The sequence below is a fragment of the Tetrao urogallus genome (assembly GCF_951394365.1).
Source record: "Tetrao urogallus genome assembly, chromosome: 2".
In the NCBI taxonomy this organism is placed as follows: domain Eukaryota; kingdom Metazoa; phylum Chordata; class Aves; order Galliformes; family Phasianidae; genus Tetrao; species Tetrao urogallus.
Genome location: NC_136814.1, coordinates 42,493,973 through 42,517,502, shown reverse-complemented (window position 1 = coordinate 42,517,502; position 23,530 = coordinate 42,493,973). Strand labels below are relative to the sequence as shown.

The 23,530-nt window shown below is 36.0% G+C and overlaps 1 protein-coding gene across 1 annotated transcript in view; it reads right to left on the bottom strand.

Annotated features, from left to right (window-relative positions):
* The window catches only part of PDE10A (phosphodiesterase 10A), a gene marked incomplete at both ends in the record, with an annotated part of 155,867 nt that overhangs the window by 78,716 nt on the left and 53,621 nt on the right, over positions 1 to 23,530 (bottom strand). The window contains one exon of the mRNA XM_079550801.1: positions 7,424 to 7,552. Within this exon, the coding sequence (XP_079406927.1) occupies positions 7,424 to 7,552 (129 nt within the window). The remainder of the gene's footprint in view (positions 1 to 7,423; positions 7,553 to 23,530) is intronic.

Genomic DNA, 23,530 nt, shown 5'->3' with positions numbered 1-23,530 from the left:
GAAGCCAGAAAACTTTAAGTAGTACCGTCTTGAAAAGGAAGGACACGGTTTCATATTGCACACTATCTTAATGAATCCAAGATTGCAAACATTCCCCCTTTTATACTGCCCACACTGACACTGACCACCTGGGAAGGTTCAAAATATGAACTGATAAGAAACAGTAAGAAATCTGGGAAATTTACTTCTCAGTAAGATTCTAAAAACTCCATGTCCTACTACTTGAAAGGATGAGACATGTCAAAATCACAGTCTGTTTTTAATATTGCTAACAGATATGTGCAAGAAAATGATTCAGTGATGGAAGGCTACCAAGGAAAAACAGTATTTTTGAGTAGACAGGAAAAAATGAAATACTTTTATAAATAAAACCTCTTAATTCAAGTCTAAAATAGACACAACAAAAATCAATGTAAGTACATGGCAAGAATAATTGCTCTAGATATAATCTGATTAGCATTATTAGTTAAAGAGAGAACTCAGACCAAGCAATGATGTCTATTTCCTAAGGCTAAATATTTCATCATTAGAGGATTACCCTCTCCCTCACAGAAAATTGCACCTCTTAGCATAGCTGTCATACTGGTTCAGACCAACAGGATCGTGTACTGGAGGGTTCCTCTCTTCTACCTAATTTAGAAATGCATCCAAGGGATGCACCAAAATGCTTTTATAGTGAATCTTGGTAATAGAAAGCATTAAGACCTACTAATCTGGAGACCATGCTGCAAATGACATATTACCCAAATCATTCTCACATTCACTTGTGTGTTTTGGCAAGCATTCACATCTGCTTGGATATCACATAAATATAAGCACAGCAGGGCTGTGTCAGAATGAAACAGCATGTTTGCAGCATCAATGAAATATTAAGATAGACTAACTGTAAAATAAGGTCATTAACATGCTGCCACGATATTTCCTTTCACCTAGGCTGGGAAAATGTCAGAACTGCAGCATTCTGTGGACATATCACAACAGTGGTACTCTCCACCTTCTGAGTACTCACTATGTGACAACTACTATGCTAAGCTACAAAAAAGTTGTTTCTGCTTAGTTAGCATTGACCTACATAATTTCAAATAATTAGCAAATCAGCATAGGTTTTGGGGTTTTTTTTGTTTTTTTTTTTGTTTTTTTTTTTTTTTAAATTCTGACGACAAGCTGACCTTTATTTAACATGCACATACTCTCTCCAATCATATTTTTCTTTTCCTGTATCCTATTCCTGTTTACAGGAAATGAAAGATGACTGTAAACTTTAAAAGTACATTACGCTGATACCTTAATAACTTCAAGTGCATAATCAGAAAATAATTTACTTTTCTACTTCATGTTACAGCTGTTTGTGGGAATTTTGTTGGGTTTTGTTTGTTTTTATTTATGTTGCAGCTCTACCTTTCGATATTAGTGTAAAAGGACTAGTTAAGATGTTTTCTGTCTGTACTCTCTCAAAGTCAGGGTATGACAAAGTCTTTTGCTACATATCCTATTCCTCCAATTTTTTCTCTATTACAAAAAAACAAAAAAAAAAACAAAACAAACAAACAAAAAAAAACAAGACTTTCTCGTATAAAGATAATGGAAGATACCAAGCTTAAACAGCCTAGTTCCTAGTTCAAGCAAAATAACCATTTGAGTCAATGAAACCTCCAGCTTAGCACAGACTATAAGAAAACATGACAGGTTTACCTAACCAACAGTCTATTATCATAGAGTACACAGAGAGCTATATTCTTTCTGTACCCCATCAGTTAATTGAAATCTGTCATAGCTACCATTCAGGTATACCATGGTAACCTAGAAAGACACAGCAAAAGACTCAAGGCGCATGTTTTTATCCAGATGTCTTTCCTATACAATGCACCAAATCTGACTGCTATCTTTGTGCCTTCTAAGACGCATGGTAGATAGGATGGGGAAAAGAGTGAAAACAAAATTGACTAAGCTAAGGGAAGAATGGTATCAGGGCTTAATCTGCATTCTGTACCCACACTCGCCTTATTTTCTTCTTAAGAACCAATACAAGAATAAGACACGTCACCATAAAATCACTCATTCAAATGAGTGAAGAAGAATTATATTTTATACCACGGTCAGCCAGACTGCTTAGAGTAATTACATAAAAGTAGCCATGAATACAGTCTGATTTATTGTGAAATGATAGATTAAAAAAAAAAAAAGGATTTTGAATGTTGACAAATGCACTTTAACTGAAACAACGGATTACACTCATTTAATCATTTGCACCATATTAGCAAAAACATATCTGCTGAAGAGCACATTTAATCCTGACAGGGAATTGATAGATAAAAAGAATATAAATCAAATTAGTGTTTATAAAGTGCATGTAAGAAAATGCTAAAGCTAGGGTTTCTGAAGCAGCAATATTTTGGCCACATTACAGAATATCCTCTTTTCTCGCTTGAATGTACAGCAGGTTACTGTATGGAAACACAAAACAAAATTAGTAAATGGAAATACTACTCTTAGGATGGCAATTCTTTGGACTTATCCTAAGGCGATCAATCCTGTTTTTCAAAGCCTGGGAGAACTGCACAATCTTCTTGTTGACTATACATCCTGAATAAACAATAGTATCGCACAAATATTATATTATGTAATGCATTTTCTAGTTTCTGTACTTTAAAAACAAACAAACAAGCAAAAAGTTAATTCTGAAATTTTACATCTCCTTAAATGCAGCAAGTCCACTGCACTTAACACACAACAATTTACAATTGTGTATAATCAGTGTATTGAATATACCACTTTAAATAACTTTTTTCCAATTAAAAGAAAATCTGTATTCAATAATTACATAATGACAGTATTTGTGCGATATCAAAGTACTTTTGATGACACTGTATATCATTTCACATGGTTTTGACAAGTATTCGTGGAAGAAAAATATTGTACAAAACTGCTTTTGACATGTCCAGATTCAGCAACAATTAAGTGTACACCCATGGTGAAGAAGACTGGAGTAGAGAGAGAGGAAGCAAGCAAGAAAACTAACGTACAGACCAGAAGTAAATGTTTAGGACTGACAGGACAAAACTTTGTGGAATTTGCTGTAGACAAACAAACGAAGGGGGGTGTGAAGGTGCGGAAATAAAGAGGAAGAGTAAGGGATAGAGATAGACATGACTGTAACAAAAGAAGCAATGAGAAGAACTTTTCAAAACTACTACTTCCTATAATCTTCACTTTTTTCTTCCCTACCCATACACAATAGAGATACAGATGCTCAGGTAGAAGATACAGTACCCTGGATGTCTTCATTTAACCTCAGGGTTAAGCCCCATGACATTTTGGGATAGCTGAGAATGAGATTAATCTGAAGCCACAGATTCCTATGCAATGCAGTAATTTTAGAAAACCAAAACAATTACAGTGTAAGCATCAGAGTTTAACACCCCATCAAGAGATGCAATTGTGGAGTTCATTCTGTGTTACTTAGAATATGCACTCTTAAAACATTAGAAATATAAAATTATGTGGCATAGCTCAAAGCCAAGCAAACAAATACAATCATTTCTCCTATATTGAAAATACTTCATCACGGTAATTCAAAGGGTTTAACCAGAAATTTCTGAAACTTTAAATTAATGAATATATTAATAAATTTGATCAATAATGAATTTTGAGGGTTTACATTCAGATGTTATTTACAATGTCTTCTGTATAAAGAAAAATTTCTGTATAAAAAATTTGGCAAAAAATTTTCAAGTGATTCAGTTAGAATAACATAGAATGGGCTGGGATATATGGGTTTCTTGAGTTCATCAGGTTATTCTACCATTGTGTGAAAGTATTTATAACTGCCTTCACATGGGATTTTTATAACTCATTTCTTCACTTTCTTTGATATGTATCCGGCAACAATAATGCTGGTAGTCACTTCTGAACTACTAATTTGGAAGTAGTGCAATAATTTTCTTTTCAATTGGCAGCTTTGCTCTCTTTTCCCTACCTTCATAAGAATTATGGTCAGTTTTTCAAAATAACTAGATCTTTCGCTTAGACAAGAAGAATATTAAAACAAAAAAAATTATTTTTAAATAAGAGTATCTGAATCCAAACTGCTAATCACTGTAATTGTTTTGAAACCTTAACAAAAGCATTAGCTGCCAAGAGTATACCAAATCTAATCACAAACCCAATGCATTTGTAGTATCATCTGTGAGGACATCAACATCCAAGAAATGCATTTTAGATGTTGTTATTTGACCGGAAATGTTAATACTCCTTGCATTTGAGGAGAAAGATGTAACAGAGGTTATGTCCCTTCAGCTGCATCACACATATATCAGAATCACTTTTTTCTTCTGTGTCTGTTACCTGCCATCTTAAAAACATTACTGCCGTATGCGTACTGAAGTGATACCTTGACTCCCATAGAGCAAGGTAGCTCTTCATGTAGAAATTTTGTCAGTACAGCTTGAAATTTCTTCCTATGCATGAAAGACAACTGTGAAATTCAGTACAATCAATGTAAAAGGTGCTCATCTGAGACTATCAGGGGCTTGACCGCAAGCCACTCTTTTTATTGTTGTTGTGAAGCTTTGAATAATATAACTAAGGCTGGAGTCAGTAAGCATTGTGAGAAATTTGTAAGCAGACAAAGATGTAGTCTGTAGAGCCTAAACTCATAATCTTAGTTCTTACTTCAATCACCTTGCCACTTCTGCTTGAATGATATGAAAGAGGACAAATGGAAGATTTTTTGAGTTCTGCAAGGAGTATATGTACGCACCTGGAACATCTCACACACACGCACGTTATGTACCCTACCCTACCTTTAATGAATCTTTAAAACAACATCATGTAATTTATTGGTGAAATTTATACCAGCACACCAAGAAAGATGCACAGTCAAAGGTGCTTTTTACAGTTACTACTATGCCTATATAAAAACATTTTTCTGATGTATAAAAGTAGAAACCAGACCATGGATTACATGCAGTAGGCTTAATTTATAAAATTTTACAGCTAGCGTGTGAACAGCATGGAAGAATAGCTAAAACAAACTCCAAATCAGTTTCTCTAATCAGTACAATCTCTTGGCAAAATTTGTTTACGAAAGCCAAGCAAAAATACTTTGTGTGTAACAGTCCAATCTGTGCTGCAATTTTAGCAAGAGGCCTGTGTAAGTCATGCAGATATGAAAAATGTTAAGCTCGAGTGTTAAGTTTATTATAAGCAGAGCTGTTTGGAAACATAGTGTTTAACGGCACAGCATATGGGTGTGTTTTAAGTGTGCATTTCATTGACAACAAATAGTTGGAATACAAAGGGTTTCAGTGAATAAGCATTAGGAGCAGTAGTGTTCTCTCCCAGTGCTTGCTACCTTTTCAGGTTTTACTTCAGTAAAATAAAAATATCCTACAGTCACAGGTAGAGCACCACAACATGTAATTGACTACTTTCAAGCTACCATTTACTGTGATAGATTTAAGATTTTCCTTGTACACTCAGATGGCATGATGTGGTAGGAGTTGTTATACCTTAAGAACTATAATATTAGCTAATCTCATCCCTTCTCAGTATTTTAGGTTCTAGGAAAAAAAAAAAACAAAAAAACAAAGCCCATCTGAAGAAACTAATTCATAGAATCTCAGTCACAGAAAAAAATTGGTTCATCTAAGTCCAAATCATTTCAGTTTACATTCATGCTAATAAAATTCAGATAAATTACTCTGGCTGCCAACCCACTGACTTCTGGCTGAGGAGTACACACAGCTGGATGCCTGTAAAGCAGGCAGGACACAATTTCTGCATATAGGTTAATGACTGTTCTGCGTCATCAACAGAGTACAGACACTACACTAGGGAACTCAGAAGAGCATTTTGCCTGCCTTTCAAATTTCTACTGAAAACAGAATTCATTTTTCTATCTGAATCAGGTTATTATATGAAAATCTGAAAGCAGACTACATTACAGCATGAAGGATAAAAGGGAAATTACGCCCCTGTTGTAAAGTGACTTAAGCTACATAGTCTCTTGAATTTATGACAGATCTGACACCTAAAAATCAGTTTCATCTTCTCCTTCTCTTATTTCTCACTGCCACCATTAGTCTGACAATAGGATCGATACAGACATAATGCAAACTGATTAAATGATGCAGCAAGTTTCTTACTTTCTTTTTTAGAGATTTGCATTCTGACAAATAAAGATGTTTTGCTATTGATAATATTTTACTCGGCTACAGCCTTTATCTTTCAGAAAAAAAAAAAAAATCATCACAGATAAGAGTGGCCCAGACCATACACCATAGTTTAAATAAGCAAGTATTTCTTAATTTCAAGCACATTAGAAAAAAATCATTTTTTAAAGCGAGTTATACTTTTTCATAGTAACATTTAAGCACTTCCTATCTACAAAAAGCTTTATCATTACTTGATCCATAACTGTTTTTTTGCGTACATGGGTTATAACAATAGCCATCCTGCAGTGCTGCGGTTTGGACTGTAACTACAAAGTAGTGAACAGGTGGTCTTTTGCAACCTACTTCTAACTCTGCCATTAGGCAACCTCTCCACACTCCTCCTCACACTTCACACAGTCTTTGCCCACTCTTTTTCTATTGTTGTACAGAAAATACTCAGTTTTTTAATAAGCAGCAACAGCCCCATTATTTAAAAAGGGGAATTACCATAGGAACCTAACACTTGAACACATTAGAAAACAGCCACAAAGTATAATCAGTGTTTCTGATTTTATTCACCTTATTGGTAATCTTTGCTTTTGTGTTTTGCCTCACGCATTCCCAACAACTGTTAGAATTGCATGAATTATGCTTGCACACAATCTCAGAAAATTTAAGACAACTGTCAATCCTGGCCTACTCAAAAAGAAGAGATTTCTGGTTCTTGTAAGGGAGGAGTATCAAAGTCAAATACCTCCAGAATTCAACAGACTACTTTATAACCTGTGTGTCAATGTTCCCATCTAAAAACAGATTGAAAATGAGTTGCAAATAGGAACTTCTGTGATGGTGCATACAGTTTGTTACTGACCTTTACAAATGACACAAACTACACATTTTTATTCAAAATTTGGTGACTTTAGATGCAAGAAGCCCAAATTATGTTCTCAAAACATACACTAATATAAGAGATAATACAGTTTGGTTTGATACAATTTTGAGTTGTAAACACTAAGCTGAATCTCCAAAATGGATACCAGTTATTCCATCTGGAAATGCCAAAAGACCAAAACCAGAAAATACTGTAAACCTCTTTCACCTTTCAAAGTGATAGAATCTAGATTTAAAAATTCTAACAGTAAGTTTCTATCAAGAATAGGGTGGGTTTTGTGTTTTTTTTTTCTTTGTTTTTGGGGGATTTTTTGAGCCTAAAAATAAGAGCCAAGCTGTTCAAAGCCAAATATTACTTGCAAATAATAAGAACTTACCTTCCTGTCTGTTGTTTTTTCTTTTTAGCCATTTTTCAACAGTTTCTGCACTTACACTTTCTGACACAAACTCATCCAGTACCTGGGGATGAAGGGAAAGATAGGCCTTCACTTTTTCATCTGTTAAACCTGCAAGAGAGAAGATTAACTGATTACAACATTGGCATGAAATTCTCCATGTGAAACAATACACAGATGTCAGTAACAAAATATATCCTTGTGTACAACACGCTGATTAAATACAGGCCTATTTAAATTGTCTTCCCAGAATGATATCCAACCAAATATAATGAGTTATCATATAAAAAGTAGTAGAAGCAAAATGCAACCATACATGATGCTTTGTACACTCATAAGGAGTGTCCTCTGTGACACTCAATATGAGCTTTCCCTGGGAGAAATGGACAGAAAGAAATTTGTGAAGTAGAACATAGATACTGGGACAGGGACAGGTAGTGAAACAAAACATTGGCCAGCAGCTTTGAAAGGAAACTGATACAAAAGCAGTTCCAAAAAAAAAAAAAAAAAACCAAAAAACAAAAAAAAAAAAACAACAACAAAAAAAAAAAACCAGCAACATGCTTCAGCAGCTAACAAAGACTTCACATCTAATTTTGTTCTGTGACATGAGACTGCAGCGAAGAGGAACTAAAAAACTATGTTTATTTTTATTGTATTTTTATTTTTTCCCGTGAAAGCAGAAGACAATTGAAACATGGTAAGATGGGAAACAACTAGTTGTGGGCTCAGGCTGGGTGCATCACAGAATTATAAAATCATAGAATCACAAAGGTTGGAAAAGACCTTTAAGATCATCTGGTCCAACCATCAACCCATTGCTATCATAACAGGGAACAACTAACACAAGCAAATTCATGCATGTATCATTGCATCTAGACATAATTAGGACTCTGAAATTACTTATTTGCAAGATATGCAAGAGAATGTAGCAGAGAGCTGATAAAGAGGCTCTCTCTAGGATGGAGATAGAAAAACATAAACTGGTACACAGCAAATTTGGTATTCTCACAAGTGGGGAAAAGCAACCAAACTCCATTACAACACCAAAGCCAAGTGCAAACTTTAATTACTAGAGTTAATTAAGTAATATTAGAAATACAAATGGTTTTCAAATGCATAATTCTAACGTCTAATGTTATCAGTTATCAAAATAAATGCAATTGTAGATAAAAAGACTTCACAATAGCAGTTGCCACTAAAGCAAAAACACCAGTATACACTTCAAAAAACCAAGTGAAAGTCAAATCTGTGAATCTGTATCCCTGATACTAACTAAATTTCCAAATTCAACTTTGAAGAACTTTGAAGAACTTTGAAGAAAAATTTCAAATTCCAAATTCAAACTATGACAATCTGCTCAGACTCTTCACAAACACACCAAAGAAAACCACTGTCTTCAGGGATAGGAATGTGAGGGTGCAGAGGGCTTTCAAGGGAGGATGGGAAATCAGTGAAAATGTCCCAAGAGCCTAAGGTTCAAGTTGTCCCACAGGGATCATACATTGAATACAAAGCATTAATTAGATCTGAGGGGAAAAGGAACAACAAGAGCTGTAATGATTCTAAATACTCCTCGGCTGGTGGTGTGCGTGTATAAGTGAAACTGTTTCTGTACAGCTGAAAAGTAACCGCAAAGCACAGACTAGATTCAGCAAAAGAGAAACTTCCTTCCAGACAACTCTGGCCTCTTTCGGGGAGCGTTCATGCTATAACACAAGATCAATTTTCCTACTTCATATTTGTCACAATGTCAGAATACGCTGAAAAGAGCTGTAGCATATTTAAATGTTAATCAATGACCACAAGCTTTGAGATCTCTTAGAAATACTATGAAAACATTCAGGACGCAGCACCCCAGCACTGTCCGCAGGGCTTCAAACATCTGCTCCTCACATACACCCACAGCTGCTCCATCATTCAGCCCCCACCAGCACAACCCATGTCCAAAATACCACTTCTCTTATCCACCCGCAGCTGCAGCCTACCTGGGTTACCAGTGCCTCAGGTATCAGTGCTTGCACTTACAGGCAAGAAACTCTAGATCCGTGCTGCTCAAATTAGAGACCTAAACGAGCATGCTGATCTTCATTACCGAAGAAGCAAAGATGCTTGTCAACTCAGTAAAAGTAGGAGATGATCAACAAGTTTGGAAAAAAAAAATATCATGCTACCTTGTATTCAAACTACTTTGAGGATTTAACCTTAGGTAAAAGCTTGTAAGTTGAGGTCATAATACATCTGTAAGGAATTACATCTTGTACAGGAATGAAAAAGATTTTTCAGTCTCACTGACCAACACCTCCCATATGGGGAAAAAAAAAAAAAAAAAAAAAAGGCTAAATAAGATAGCTCTATAATTCATTTAATTAAGAAAAAAGTAATACTTCAAAAAAGAAAATCTTTGTAATTTCATTGTAAAAAATCTGAAAAGAAACTATTTTGAGAAAAACTCATAAATTACTATGAAGTATTGAAGATTCAGAGTTTGTCATCAGAAAGATAGTAAAATTTATCTGCTTCTTAAATTTGGAATGAGTAATGCTCAATACAGACTTGTCAGAGAATACCTGCTAGTTTATGGATGTTCTCAGGCCACAAATAAATGAATGGTTTTCCCTTCTAATAAGAAGCGAGGAACTGGAAAGTTTGTAAAATTAGCAATGGAAATTCTGCAAGGTTCGATATACATTTGAAGTGAAAATAACCTCAGCATTCTAACGTGTGAAGTATTCATTCCTTAACTTCAACAGAAACACTCATTGAAATCTTTACAGGATGTTGTTTTTGGGGGGTTTGTTTGTTTTTTTGTTGTTGTTGTTGTTGTTTTGGTTTGGGGTTTTTTTTGCTTGCTTGTTTTCAATAGAAAATAGAAATAGAATAGAATAGAATAGAAATTTGATAAAACGTCTATATTTGAAATAAGACTTCAGTCTTCATGTCAAGGGTTTAATTACTGCTTCAGGTAACTTGCAATTCCAGCAACCCTAGGGCAAACATTCTGCTTTAAGCTTACTTGGAAAGTGATTCATGGAGCTGCTATAAGAAATGCTACAAACACATTTAAATTACCCTCCTTCGTTTCCATAAAGGTATCTGTGTCTGAAGATACAGTATTTAGATATTTGGATAGGTGCAAGCAGAATAGGATTTAAATTTACATGCAGATTTTAAGAAAAAAAAAAAAGAACAAGAAATATAGATCTACTTTCTAGAAACAACAAACAAGATTTAGTGATCCTCCTGATCTTTGGTCTATTTATTTGAAAAACACATACTACCATTGTACAAAAACAAACAAACAAACAAAAAACAACAGCAAACGCCAATGATAACAGACTGTGACTTCAGAAAATCTTCACAGAAAAAATGTCCACTATTTCCACTGTGCTTCCTACACAACAAGAATATTTTTACTGACTCCCCACTGACTCCAGTGATATCTTCTCTTGTTCCTCAACTCTGGCATGGAGCATAAGCTACGTTCTCTGATAGAGGTCAGGTATCAAGAGGAACCCCACTCAGGAAGGCAGAACTCTGACCAACACCTTAGCATGCACCCAGCCAGAAAACCCAGAATGACCAGAATGACCAGAATGACCAGAATGACCAGAATGACCAAAATTCTTATGAGAATTAGAGGAATCTGACATTTTGGTAGAGCATCAATTCATTCCATGTATGCTTCAGAGTCTGCCTTCCTGATTCATACACATCCTGTTTAAATAAACACACACACAGACACAATCAAACAATCTTTCTCCCTTGTATTTTTATTTTTATGCAATAAGCCCATGTATCAGTGCTGTTATCTTTCTTGTGCAACTTGCTAATGCCATGCAGACGTTCACTATTTGTATCACTGGATTCGTGACTAAATAATCAAAATTATAATAAAAATATAATAATACGAAAGAGTACATGCATATCAGATGAGCGCTTCCTCTTTTCATTTCCCTCAGAACAAACTTCAGGCAAAGGAACTGTTCAGCCTGCCCTCTCCATGCACCAGGTCAGCAGCTCCCAGCTTCCTGACCAGCACAATTGTTTAGGTTCTCTTCGCAGATCTCACTTTGAAATGTTCTCTTTGGCTATGCCATCTAAGCTTAAAAAGCTAATTCGTAGGCACGGAAAACATTAATCAAGGCTTGTTTGGTTTCATTTTTTCCATTTCTCAGTTATCCCTGTCTGAACAGTAAGTGAAAAGACAGCCTTTCTGTAAATGACAGGTTTTACGCAAGTGTTTCGTATTACTGCACTTTTTGTATCATTCAGTATAATTTGTTTATTTTAGGGCAAGATAATATCAAACTGGCAAAGCAAAGGGTGGAAGATAGCCTGTTCCCCAGTAGCTCCCAAGAAGCAGTTTCTTGATCAGTGAAAAGGATTTTTATTGCCAAGGGGCAATATCATCCGGCAGTTTGCTCATTCTGGAATGTTAGAAGCAGGAAGGGAGAATCAAATGACAGAAAAGAAGCAAATATATTTACTCCTAGTGTTTCTATAAACTGATACGTCTTGGACTGATGCTTCAATGTATTCTACCAAATAACCATGTATCTATTTTTCCACTTTGCATATGCCTGGGGCTCAAACTGTTCTTCTCATTTGACACAGTTCATGCCAGTATATTGAAGTTTGGGTTTCATGTTTTCTATTTTAAATAACCTCTTAGTCTTCAATGCAGCATTCACAAGAGTGTTTTGTTTATTTCTTCTTTTCAAGCTAGGATAAATGCCTTCTTTTTCACTGAAGTTATAGACAGAACCATATAGAATTTAAGACAGAATTACAGATGCATTTCTTCATTTCTTATCTTAGTAAACTAACTATAGCAAACGCAAACATTGCTCCCGAATACCACAGTCCAGTAATTTCAACATAAAATAGTCAAATGTTTGTGACAGTTGTTGAAACAAACTCTCTTGCTCAGTCCTATGATTGTTATTCGAAGACGTACTCTAACAACTCTCATTGTAGCTAGGCATGCTGTGCAAGTGGATCATTTTGCTGTATTTCAAAACTGACTTTCTCAGTAGTGAGACTTCATGCTTTACAGCAGTTCCCCAAAGGAACCAAACTGTATCAATCGCAGTATTTCTTCCCCAGCATAAGTATGTGCATGTATCCTTTTCCAATTAAAAAAAAAAAAAAAAAAAAAAAAAGAAAGGTAAGATTCAATGGCTCACACCTCTCCTGACTTCTTTTGACTTCTTTACATCTGTGAACATTCCTAACCTAAAGCTGCCCTTCCAGAATATCAAACTAAATTTGACATAGTGACAGCAAGAAAATGGCACAGTTAGCAACAGTTTGCACATCACTTTGACATGAAAATGCTTTTACTGAGAAAGAAGAGAGTATTGGTTACAATGCTTACATTAACTTCCTCCCTTTCAAAATCTTGACTATGAATATCCATACTCTACTCTGAAGAAATCAGGCACAGCATATTCTCAGGAACAATATAAGGCTAGTATTCCCTAATGAGTCCAGAGACTTTAAAAAGAGCAAACTGCACAGCTGGGAATATAGGTACTGGCAAAATGACTTTTGAAGAAGACTGAAGTGAATGAAGATATGTTTCCAAATGAAACATAATGGACAACATGGACACTAAAGTGTCCATGTTAAAAGTTAAAAGTACATAAAGTAAATGACAGTAGACAAAGCTTATAGAATAAGAACGTTCATGTAATAAATCTATACATATTCTTTTGCCAGTGCACTACGAAGCAGTAGTGAGCTGGGGGTCAGCCTCTTCTCTCATGTAACTAGTGGTAGAATTAGAGGGAATGGCTTCAAGCTGCACCAGGGAAGATTTAGGCTGGACATTAGGAAATACTACTTTTCTGAAAGAGTGGTCAAGCACTGGAATGGGCTGCCCAGAGAGATGGTGCAGTCACCAACCCTGGAGGTGTTCAAGGAATGGTTGAATTTTGTTTTGAGGGACATGGTTTAGTGAGTATTATTGGTGATAGGTGGATGGTTGGACTGGATAATCTTGAAGGTCTTTTCCAACCTTGGTGATTCTGTGATTCTGTGAAACACACTCCTACCACTTTAATGGCATAGAACAAAGCAGTTCAGTACTTAAGGATGCTCCTGTGCAGTGTTTATTTACTATCCCAGATATACCATGGCTGGATTCCAAAAGAAACTGAGAAACAAGACCTCCTACAAACATTAGATTTCAGTAATTACTACTTGCCTTTAAGCCGTTCTCCAACATTCTCCCTTTAAAAATCATAATAATAAAGTCAGAAAATAATCTGAAAGTTATATTTCTGCTTTCAGCTTTTTTTTCTTTTGTGTAAAATACTTTTAAAAATTTCTTATATATTAGATAACCTTTGTAGCACTGAATCAATTAATGGCTCCACTTCTGAACGCATGTTGTGCTGCACCCTCCTCTGAGAACAGCTTCACTGAGCTCAGTGTAAAGCAGAATCAACTGGAACGAGGTAAAAGATTTGAAGCCTACAGCTATGTTTCAAAATCTGCTCCATTTAGCAGCATGAGTCAGTCACATCATTAGCAACTTCTGTTTTTTTTTCATTAGTGCTGTGATATTTGGCGTTTTTCTAAAGCCACTAGCTTCATCAAACCCTATGATTAAGCAAGAATTTTAGTTTGCACAAAAAGTTTCTGGTCCTGCTAGTAGAGGAAAACTTAAGAACAGCAATGCTTAAGAATCAAAACAAAAATGCAAATAAAAAGATTGCAGGCTGGGGGACATGGGGAGGCAGCAGAGAGTGGATGAAATTTACTGAGGCAGTCTAGCAACTACCAAGGCTCAGTGTTTTACCCCAGAACAGCTATGCACAGAAGACAGCAGTAACCGCATTCCTCAAACCCTTTGCAACACTGATGTGAATGGCAGACCTTTCATGCAGCTGGACAGGACTCAAGGCTTTGAAAACCCCTAGTGTGAATATGAATTGATTAATGAAAGAAATCAATTTGATTTTAATGTATAGAAAACCTTGGAAGAAAATAACTTTAAATTTTACAACTGTAACTATGCTTCTTTTTAAATGAAACGCATGAGCATGTTTGGTTTCATCCCTGCAATCAGCGGGGCCAGCAAACATAAGCAAGGTCATAATGTCTCCATGTAAGTAACAAGACGTTCTGCTCCACAGAGAATCTGTAAGCCAAAAATAGCAACAAACAAATGGAAGAAGAAACATAATAATAAACACTTTTCAGATAAGGGAACACCTGAAGCAGAAAATGACCTTATCTGAAATACAAGTAAAAATGTGTAACATTAAAGTAAACTTTCTTATTTAGAATATCAAAATAAAGGACAGATATCCAACACTTTCTTAAATGCAAAACAACGTTTGAAAATAAATGCCATGCTTGTACTAGAAAGGAGAAACCTTAAAAATATCTAAAATCCAAAAAAGACAATTGAACCCAACTATGTCTCTGCATCCTCGTTTAGAGTCATGTTGTCTCATCACTTCCTAAAACAAAATTCACCTCTCTGTATCTTTCCAACCAAACCTTATAAATGATATTTGTAGTCATTCTCCAAAGCATTCAAGGCATGTGTGTACATTGCTTCATTTGGATTAAGCATTAATCCCATTAAATCAATCCCTTCTTTGTTCAAAGCATCAGGATTCAAAACCACAGGCACAGTCAGTTTTGGAATATCCTTTTCAAGTCAGACTTTTTATCTTAATCCATTTAAGTATACAGGAATGTAATGCAACCAAGTGCCCAAACTCTCTGAAACCTGACATTACTGGTCTGGCAAAAAGGGTGGTCACTTATTCTGAGCAGTCAGCATGGCCAAACCTCTTTTTGGTTTTTCTTGTCTTGAAAATTCAATTCAAATTTAAAACTTGGCTGTGAACAGCTCCAAGTTCTTTTTGTCTCTCCTTCTCCAACTCAGGCTCACAATGCTAGAAAAAAAAAAAAAAAATCTATATGCTGCTCCTGTGTTCAATACTTTACTAGCAGTAAAAACTATTAATGTAGTACATAAACAGCACTACACAGCAGATCTGCGTATCTAAAATGGGCACACATTTGTTTCACGTCATAAATTTTATCATTAAACATTTCAAATCATCATATAAACATGAAGCGTTAATTTTGCCAGCCTTGAGTCACTGTACTAAATTGCAAGCTCTGTGCATATTTAGATCCCAGTTTCATCCCAGTCAGATGCAGTCACTTTTGCAGCGCATGTGGCAGAAAGCAGCACACTGTGTAACATCTCAGTCAGGAGACCAGCAGCCCTGCTTAAGCTTTAGAGAGAAAACAAAGACCAGCTCAGCCAATCAGAGCTGTAATGCTTCTATACAGAAAGAATACTAATAATCACTTTATCTGGTACACTGATTCAGATCCCTCAATTCTGATGAAAAAGCCATGAATGTGTCTACACATCCAAACATACCAGATGCCAGGATACACGATAAGTGCCTTCTCTTTCCACCAGCTTCTGCAGCAGCAGCTCACAAGGCCGTTTCCAGGTATGATCAGCATCTTGTAAAATTGCACCCTACTCAGATGAGTACTAAAGTGGTCACATCTCTCAAAACCCAGAGCTCAAGAATGGCAAACTACTAACACGTCTGATGTCAGAGATTCACAGAAGCAAAAAAGCATAAAAGCAAAAAGCCAGCTAAAAGTGATTATAAAAATCAGTTTTTATTACAGTGTAAAGGCCTATGATCTTTCCATGAGACATATACAAAGGCATAATGGGGTGAATAAACATCCCTAACTTGAATATAAATTTTTTGCAGGGTATCAATTCACACTCCAAATTGTGCAGATAGCATAATGTTCCAGGGCACGGATAGTGTTACACTGTGAGATACCATTCATTGTCTGGATCTCCACTGCTTTTTTTAAAAAAACTAAATATTATTTTCCAGAGTGAGAAGTAGCTTCCTCATAATTCTAATTAGCACTTTGGAATAAATGAGCGATCTGCAACAACCTTTATTATCCTTCCAGGTGCATTATGGGAGGAAATTTGGGGATTTAATTAACACTCTGCAAAACCTAACAAAATGAATACACACATGCTTTAAGAGTTGCAAATTGTAATCAAATTGATTTCAAATCTTTGCTTGAGAAAAATGCTACGTATAATCTTAAGGTTACTGATAAAAATAATTATCAGCACACTTAAACATAATGCATCGTCATGAGGTAAGTAAAAATGTATTTATAAACCCATAGCGAACATTTCAGTATGATTTATAATTAATTGCTCATTTTTATTCTCCCGTGTAACACGCACAGCCAGGATACTTTGTCTCCTGCCCAAAATGTACCTGACCAGTAAGACTCAAATTAACAGTGATAAGTGCCAAAATATCGCTCATTCCTAACACAGTATGGAAAATGTCAGGTCACTCAGGACTTGCACCCACCTAATTCTGGAAAGATTATATACAGCCATAAATGAGGCTGCTTAAAATCTAACAGTTACACATGGTAGGAACACCTTAAATTTTCCCCTGAATACAAAAGCTGGGACAAGGTTCTTACTTTATGACTTCTCCAATAATACCTTCTGGCTGATGTAATGTCTTCCACCCACCTGACACTCAATCCTGATGTATCTCTATATTTGAGAAACTATTTTGTTGCAAGAATAGCCCCACTGTCTTCAGTTTTACTGCTGGTTTGTTTGGTGTTTGTTCCCCCCTCCCCCCCAAGAGAAAGCCCATAAATAAAATTCTGTAATTCATTTTATAACATAAACTCACATTAATCTTCCCTAAAATACTACCTAAGTGCAGAGACAAGATCCAGTATGATGAAACCTCCTATGAAGAATACGTACAAGTGTGCCAAGTCTCACTGTTATTTCACTAAATAGGACACAGAAAATGTATTTCCTCCTCTTGAAAGGAGTATCCTACTCCATCTTAGCACTTATATTAATAAACTTGTCAGGATAGTTTCCCAGGATACAAAACTCTTTGTGAGGAACAAGTACACAGTCAAGTAACATGCCACATGCTGACACCAGGTATGAGTGTTCTCTACTTTGATTTAGTAGGACCATATCTGCAGCAGCACAGATCAGCATTTCTCATTCTTAATTCCCTCCAACCACAGTGCCTGAAAAGGCTCAGAGAAAAACACAGTCAACATCCTTTATGAAATGGAAAGGTAAAAAGCCCAGAGAAATCTACCACTTTTTCCTATGATAGTTTCTTTGTACAAAGGAACCTAGCACAATTGCACCGACAAAGTCATGAGAAGCGAGCTCCTCAAAAACAAACCACAACAGTCACAATTCTTTCTTCCATTTAACACAAAATGTGTCTGTCATCTGGTAGGTTACATTAAGCATAATAATTTGGAGACTGAAGTGGCGAATATCTTTAAAAAATGCATCTGATTTTAAATAAAAGATGCAAGCTGTAAGAGAGTTAGGCATGCTTTCCAGTCAGTCTCTTCAGGTTAGCAATGGAGACAAACAGGCGTTCCGATTTAAGAAATAAATCGCATTCTACCTCCAGTTTCAACTTTTCTTGTTTCAAATTCCAGCTAATGGGGTGTTTGTTTGTTTTTGAATTTTGGCTACTGGCTTAAAAGAGTTTTCAGCATTAGGTGTCACCTCTCTATAAAAGTGCACGCACTGCCTTGCAGTAGGTTTCTGGAAAGTCTCTATGCTAATTCAAGCACCTCTTTATACAACAATAAACTTAAACTGACATTTAAAATTAAGATAAATCTATTTAATTATTTTATAGGGAAGAGAAAGCCCACTTTAAGACTAATTAAACATTGAATATTAAGCAATGACACCACCAAATTTGCCAGGAAAAATAGTGAGAAACTGATTTATTTAGAAGACAATAAAGGAAAATAAGTAGTTTTTTTTTTCTGCCATCCCTTAGTTACCAGCTGAATAAACAAACCAAGAAAACTGATTTTTCAGAGTTGTGAACTGCTGAAAATTTTATGCTGATGGATGTAATGATATCTTCAAGTTAGTAAAACGTGGCCTAGGAAAAATAGCGTAATTTAAGGTATTTAAATGAATATGTTACCAAAATAAAGGAAGCTTGAAGTGATAATTCAATAACATGTTACATACACTTTTACTTCTACATTAGTGACAAGGATGAATTGTGCAATCCTTGCTTGCACTGGTATATACTTACTTACAGCAGTATTCTTACTGACGTCAATCAGACTACTTATGTGCGTAAGAGCTAACTAACACGAGTTGTGCAACAAAACCCCAAACATGTTTCATTCCACACATTGTTGTCAGGTTTATTCCTCAACCACAGATTTTTACCTAGTAATGTTAATAATGTTATTTCATTGACGTTATTGTTCAGAAAAAACACATGAGAACGTACAACTTGTTCAGTGGTATCTGGCATCATCCAGTATTTCAGTTCAACATCAGATGAGAGCCACAAGAGAAATACAGATTGGCTTTGGCTGGGAGGCACCTCCAGAGACTGCCCAAGCCAGCCTCTGCTCAGGCAGGTGCAGGTACAGCAAGCTGCCCAAGGCATCATCCAGCTGGGTTTGAGTGAATGGAGTTTCCATCTCTAGAAAGGAAGGCTATGCATCTTCTCTGGGCAATCTGTGCCACTGTTTGGTCACTCTCACATTGGAAAAGGTGTTCACCTGTGTTCAGGTGGGAACGTCTTGTGTTTCAGTTTATACTGGTTGCCTCTTTTAGTGTCACTTGGCCACAACAAAAAGAGCCTAGCTCCTTCTCTTTTTATTTCCCCCACAGCTATATATGCAAGCAGATAAGATCACCGTGATTCTTCTCTTCTGTGGGCTGATCAGTCCCCCCCATCTCATGGCCTTTCAGTGTTCTCATCCCAGTGTGTCCATGTCTCCCTTGTACAGGAGAGCCCAAAAATATCTCACACCAATGCTGAGCAGAGAAGGATCCCCTCCCTTTGTACTTCCCCTTGCAATGCTCTTCCTAAGGCAGCCCCAGATTGCTCTTGGCCTTCTTTGCTGCAAAGACACACTGCCTGTTCGGGTCCAAAAGAAATGACTTCACAATTACAGGATCCAATCCTTGGAGAATCTTGTTCCCCAGAAGGTGAAATACCTCCTACTGACTTGGATGTAAGCACAGTAGAACAGAAAACAACATATGGAGTTGGCTGCTCTTTCAGAAGATTCCACTGGCATGGCAATTTACTACTCACGAGATTGCATCTGGCAAACTTCTTCTATCGATGTTATTTTACACAATAATTCAAGCAAACTATTTTTTACTGTTTTAACATTCTCCTGTTGGCAGCAGAGTAAAATAAAGTCACAGTGCTTCAACCAGGTGCCCAGTTTTTGTTATAACAACTAAGAAAATGACACTGAATTCAAGGCTAGTTTCAGGAAAATGAGCAGCTGCATCTTTTCCCTGTCCTCCTCCCCTTCCATCAATTCCCCACTCTCTTTCGTTTGTTTTTGACAACCTGTAGTTCACTAATGTGTTTACCTCCAAGAAGCATCCTTAGAAGAAAAAGGGGAAAAAAAACTGGTGAAGAAGTGAAAGGAAAACAGGAGAGACCGGAACTGAGAACTTCAGGACTTAGAAAAGAAAACAAAACAAAAAAAACAAACAACAAAAGACACTTCAGTCCATATTCCTGCATTCACGGGATGCCTGTTAAGCACTGTGCCTTTACTGTAACAATTTATATAAACGCTTTTCTGAATCAAGGATAACAAAGTATTCATAGAGAGAAAAAAAAGGGTTTTCACCTCTCAGTGTAACTCAGCTTTATAATAACCTGATTTTATGACTACTTGGCCATCTCCTACATTCAGAAAATACTTTAGCACTACAAAGATATCCATATAAGACAGAAAGTGTGATGTAAAAAATCAGGGCACATTTCCACAATACTGGTCATAAATTTTGACTTCAGTGTGCTATGGTGCTGGAGGCTGTGATTCAGATTTCTGCCTGGAATGCTGACTGACTGCATGTCTTCTCATTCAGCCACAACAGCCCATTACACTATTATATAATGACAAAAATTGTAAAAAGAAAGATGAAAACCACACTCATAACATATAAACAGGCAGATCTAATGTTAAAAACAACCAATTAAAAGCTGTGTCATAAAATATCCAATAGAAGTAGTAAAGAAAAATAACATCAAAAATTTTATCAGGCAAAATAAAGATTTAGCACATGGGTAGCTTTTCAATATTTTTCAACTCTTTCAAATTGGCTCTGGGAAAGCATCCAACTTTTGTAGGATGAATAACATAAATTTCAATACACTTCAATTTAACTGACTGGTGTGAAGGATCACCCATGATAACTAAAAAGAGACTCTGTGTTGTGCTGCAGTAAAAACAGTACCATGAGTTCTCAGAAGGATAGGGCATCAAAGATTAAAAGGTCATAAACAAAAGTACATCAGTTTCTTCTTTAGCACTACAGATGTATTACTTTACAGAATAAAGGGTTAATAATTTTTGTGAGCAGCAGTTTTGGGAATTTAACACCACTGGTACTGGTACTTTGCTCTTGTTATTCAGTGAGCTATCAAACATACCTGACATTCAAGCTCCCACAAGCCTGTGGTCTGCCTTTCCAGAAAAAAAAGTAATTCTGTAACATTATGGTCAAATTACAGTGATATGTATTCCAACTTGCAAGATGTTCAAAATACTAAGGTCAGGAAACACAACATGGCAGAACTGCTCCAAAAGTAATGCCTCTTATTTTATTATGTGGGTCTCTGACATCATAGGCCAAAATAACAGGAGGTTTCATTTTCAGAGCAGCCTTCATACAATATTGTTTTACACACTGTTCATTGATTCCATATCAACAATTACATCAGCAAGCTATTTTGTTCTATGCACTCTACACTATGAAGCTCTTTCAAATTTTTTTTTTTTTTTGTACACAAGGTGTTCTCCTAAATTTGAAAGTCTGGTCTCTCTTCTACATAAACATAAAATATGAGCATATTAAAAATCTGAGAAAAACCACAAGTGGAATTTCCCTAAACTTATAAACAAAACATCTCCAGACACCTGGCAATAAAAGAGTAAGAAGATCACTCAAGTGCCTCTAAAGTCATCTGATTTAAAAGGACTACTTACAGATGACAGAGCAAGGCTTGCTACTACTGGTGAATTGGTTATTATCACTAAGCTCTTTAGAGAATGTCTATTATTAAAATGCCAACCCTAGTTAGCTAGATATTTGAATTATAAAAGCTATTATGCTTCTACCTCCTTTTCTACTCTGGAGAAAAAAATCCCTTATTCTACACATTTTGAAATCTTCCGGTAGTGGGAGGTGGTGATTTATTTTTGAGACGGTCTGCAGGCATAGAGAAGCATCTCTCTGATATACATTTCTAGTTTTAAATTTCTGAGTGATGCAGTTGACATGTTAGAAGGAAGAGACGCCATCCAGAGGAACCTCAACAAACACTAAAGGTGGGCACATATGAACCTAATGAGATTCAACATAGCAAAATGCAGTTTTGCATGTGGGTCAAAGCAATCCCAGGCATTTATACAGACAAGGAGAAGAATTCATTGAGAGTAGCCCCGCAGAGGATGACCTGGGAGTCCTGGTGGATGAAAAAGAACATGAGCCAGCAGTGTGCTCTTGCAGCTCGTAAGGCCAACGGTGTCCTGGCCCCATCTGGAGTACTGCATCCAGGCCTGGATGCATCCACCTCCTCAGGAGGCTCAGAACCCCTCTATTCTGTAAAATTCAGCTATCTGCTTGTTTAACATTTCTTTAGTAGGAGCACTGGAATAAGCAAAGCCTTGGTAATCAATTTACTTGGCAAACCATAAAGAGAATTATTACAAATAGCATGGTCTGAAAGAGACAAAAACATGCCTGATCTTTCTTGGCATCAGACAAAGAAAAAAAATCAGCCAAAACACTGTTTTTCAACATCAACAGGTTACCTAGTCAAGCTGCAGATGTCATCCAAGAGACACAGACATACCAGAATCAAAGCTGTCATTTAATAATTGTTTTGTGCATAACCATCCCTCATGGTTTTGTCTATTTAATAACCTTAAATATTAAAAACTTTAGTATTAGTCAAAACTATTATCTTAAAAGATTAAAACTCAGCCCATGTTTCTCCATCACATGAAGGGGTTTACCAATTAGAATTACATGTGGATCAGCATTTGCAACACTTCTTCATGGAAAAGAGCAATGAAATAAACAAAAAATCTTGCCCATAGAGAGTGCTGAAAAACAAGTTCCAAATATCGACTCATGAGGCACACGAAAAATGCACAACTTTATGCATTAACTTGATGTAAAGAATAATTATCTGAAATAATCACTCCATGCAAAAATATCATTTTCTATATATTCCAGCAGCTGCCAGTGAAAATAAGTCCTTATTGCTTCAATTTTGCAATTAAGTGTCAAAAGTGGAAAAAAAAAAAAACAAAACAACAAAACAACCCACAGTATTTTTTAAAACACTTTTTACTTTAAGAAGTTTGCAAATTGTATCTTGTCAGAGTTTTCCAACTAAGATAAAGTCTATTTAGAATTTAAAGCAGAGTATCAATCTTCCTGTCAGCAACAAATACAGTCCATATTTCCCAAACTTAGTATTATCATGAACAAATACTGATCTGTCTTGGTTTTGGCATTACTTATTGATTTTTTAATGCTAGGTTACATTTATACGATATTAATACAAACTCCAAAATGTCTTCTTCGGAAATCCCATGTATTAATCTTTGTCGTTTTTCTAAATCATTTAAGCATTAAATGATCACAAAATGTAAATATAGTGCAAATTTGAACAAATCAATGAAAGTGAAATGAATCTGCTGACATTATAAGTAATTCCTGCAAGAACACGTGAAGTTTTAACTGGGCAAATCTGTGAATCTAAGCCAGTGTGATGTCCTGCATTCCCTCAGTGTGGCGCGGCATGAAATTAAATGATTATAGATTAATGGGCAATATTACATGAATGCAAGTCACTATAAATACTAACATAGTAATCTACTGGTTTTATACTTCATGGTCATCTTTAGTTTAAAAATAAAACAACAAAAGTAACAAAATAAAAAAAAACCACACACCACCTAGAAAAT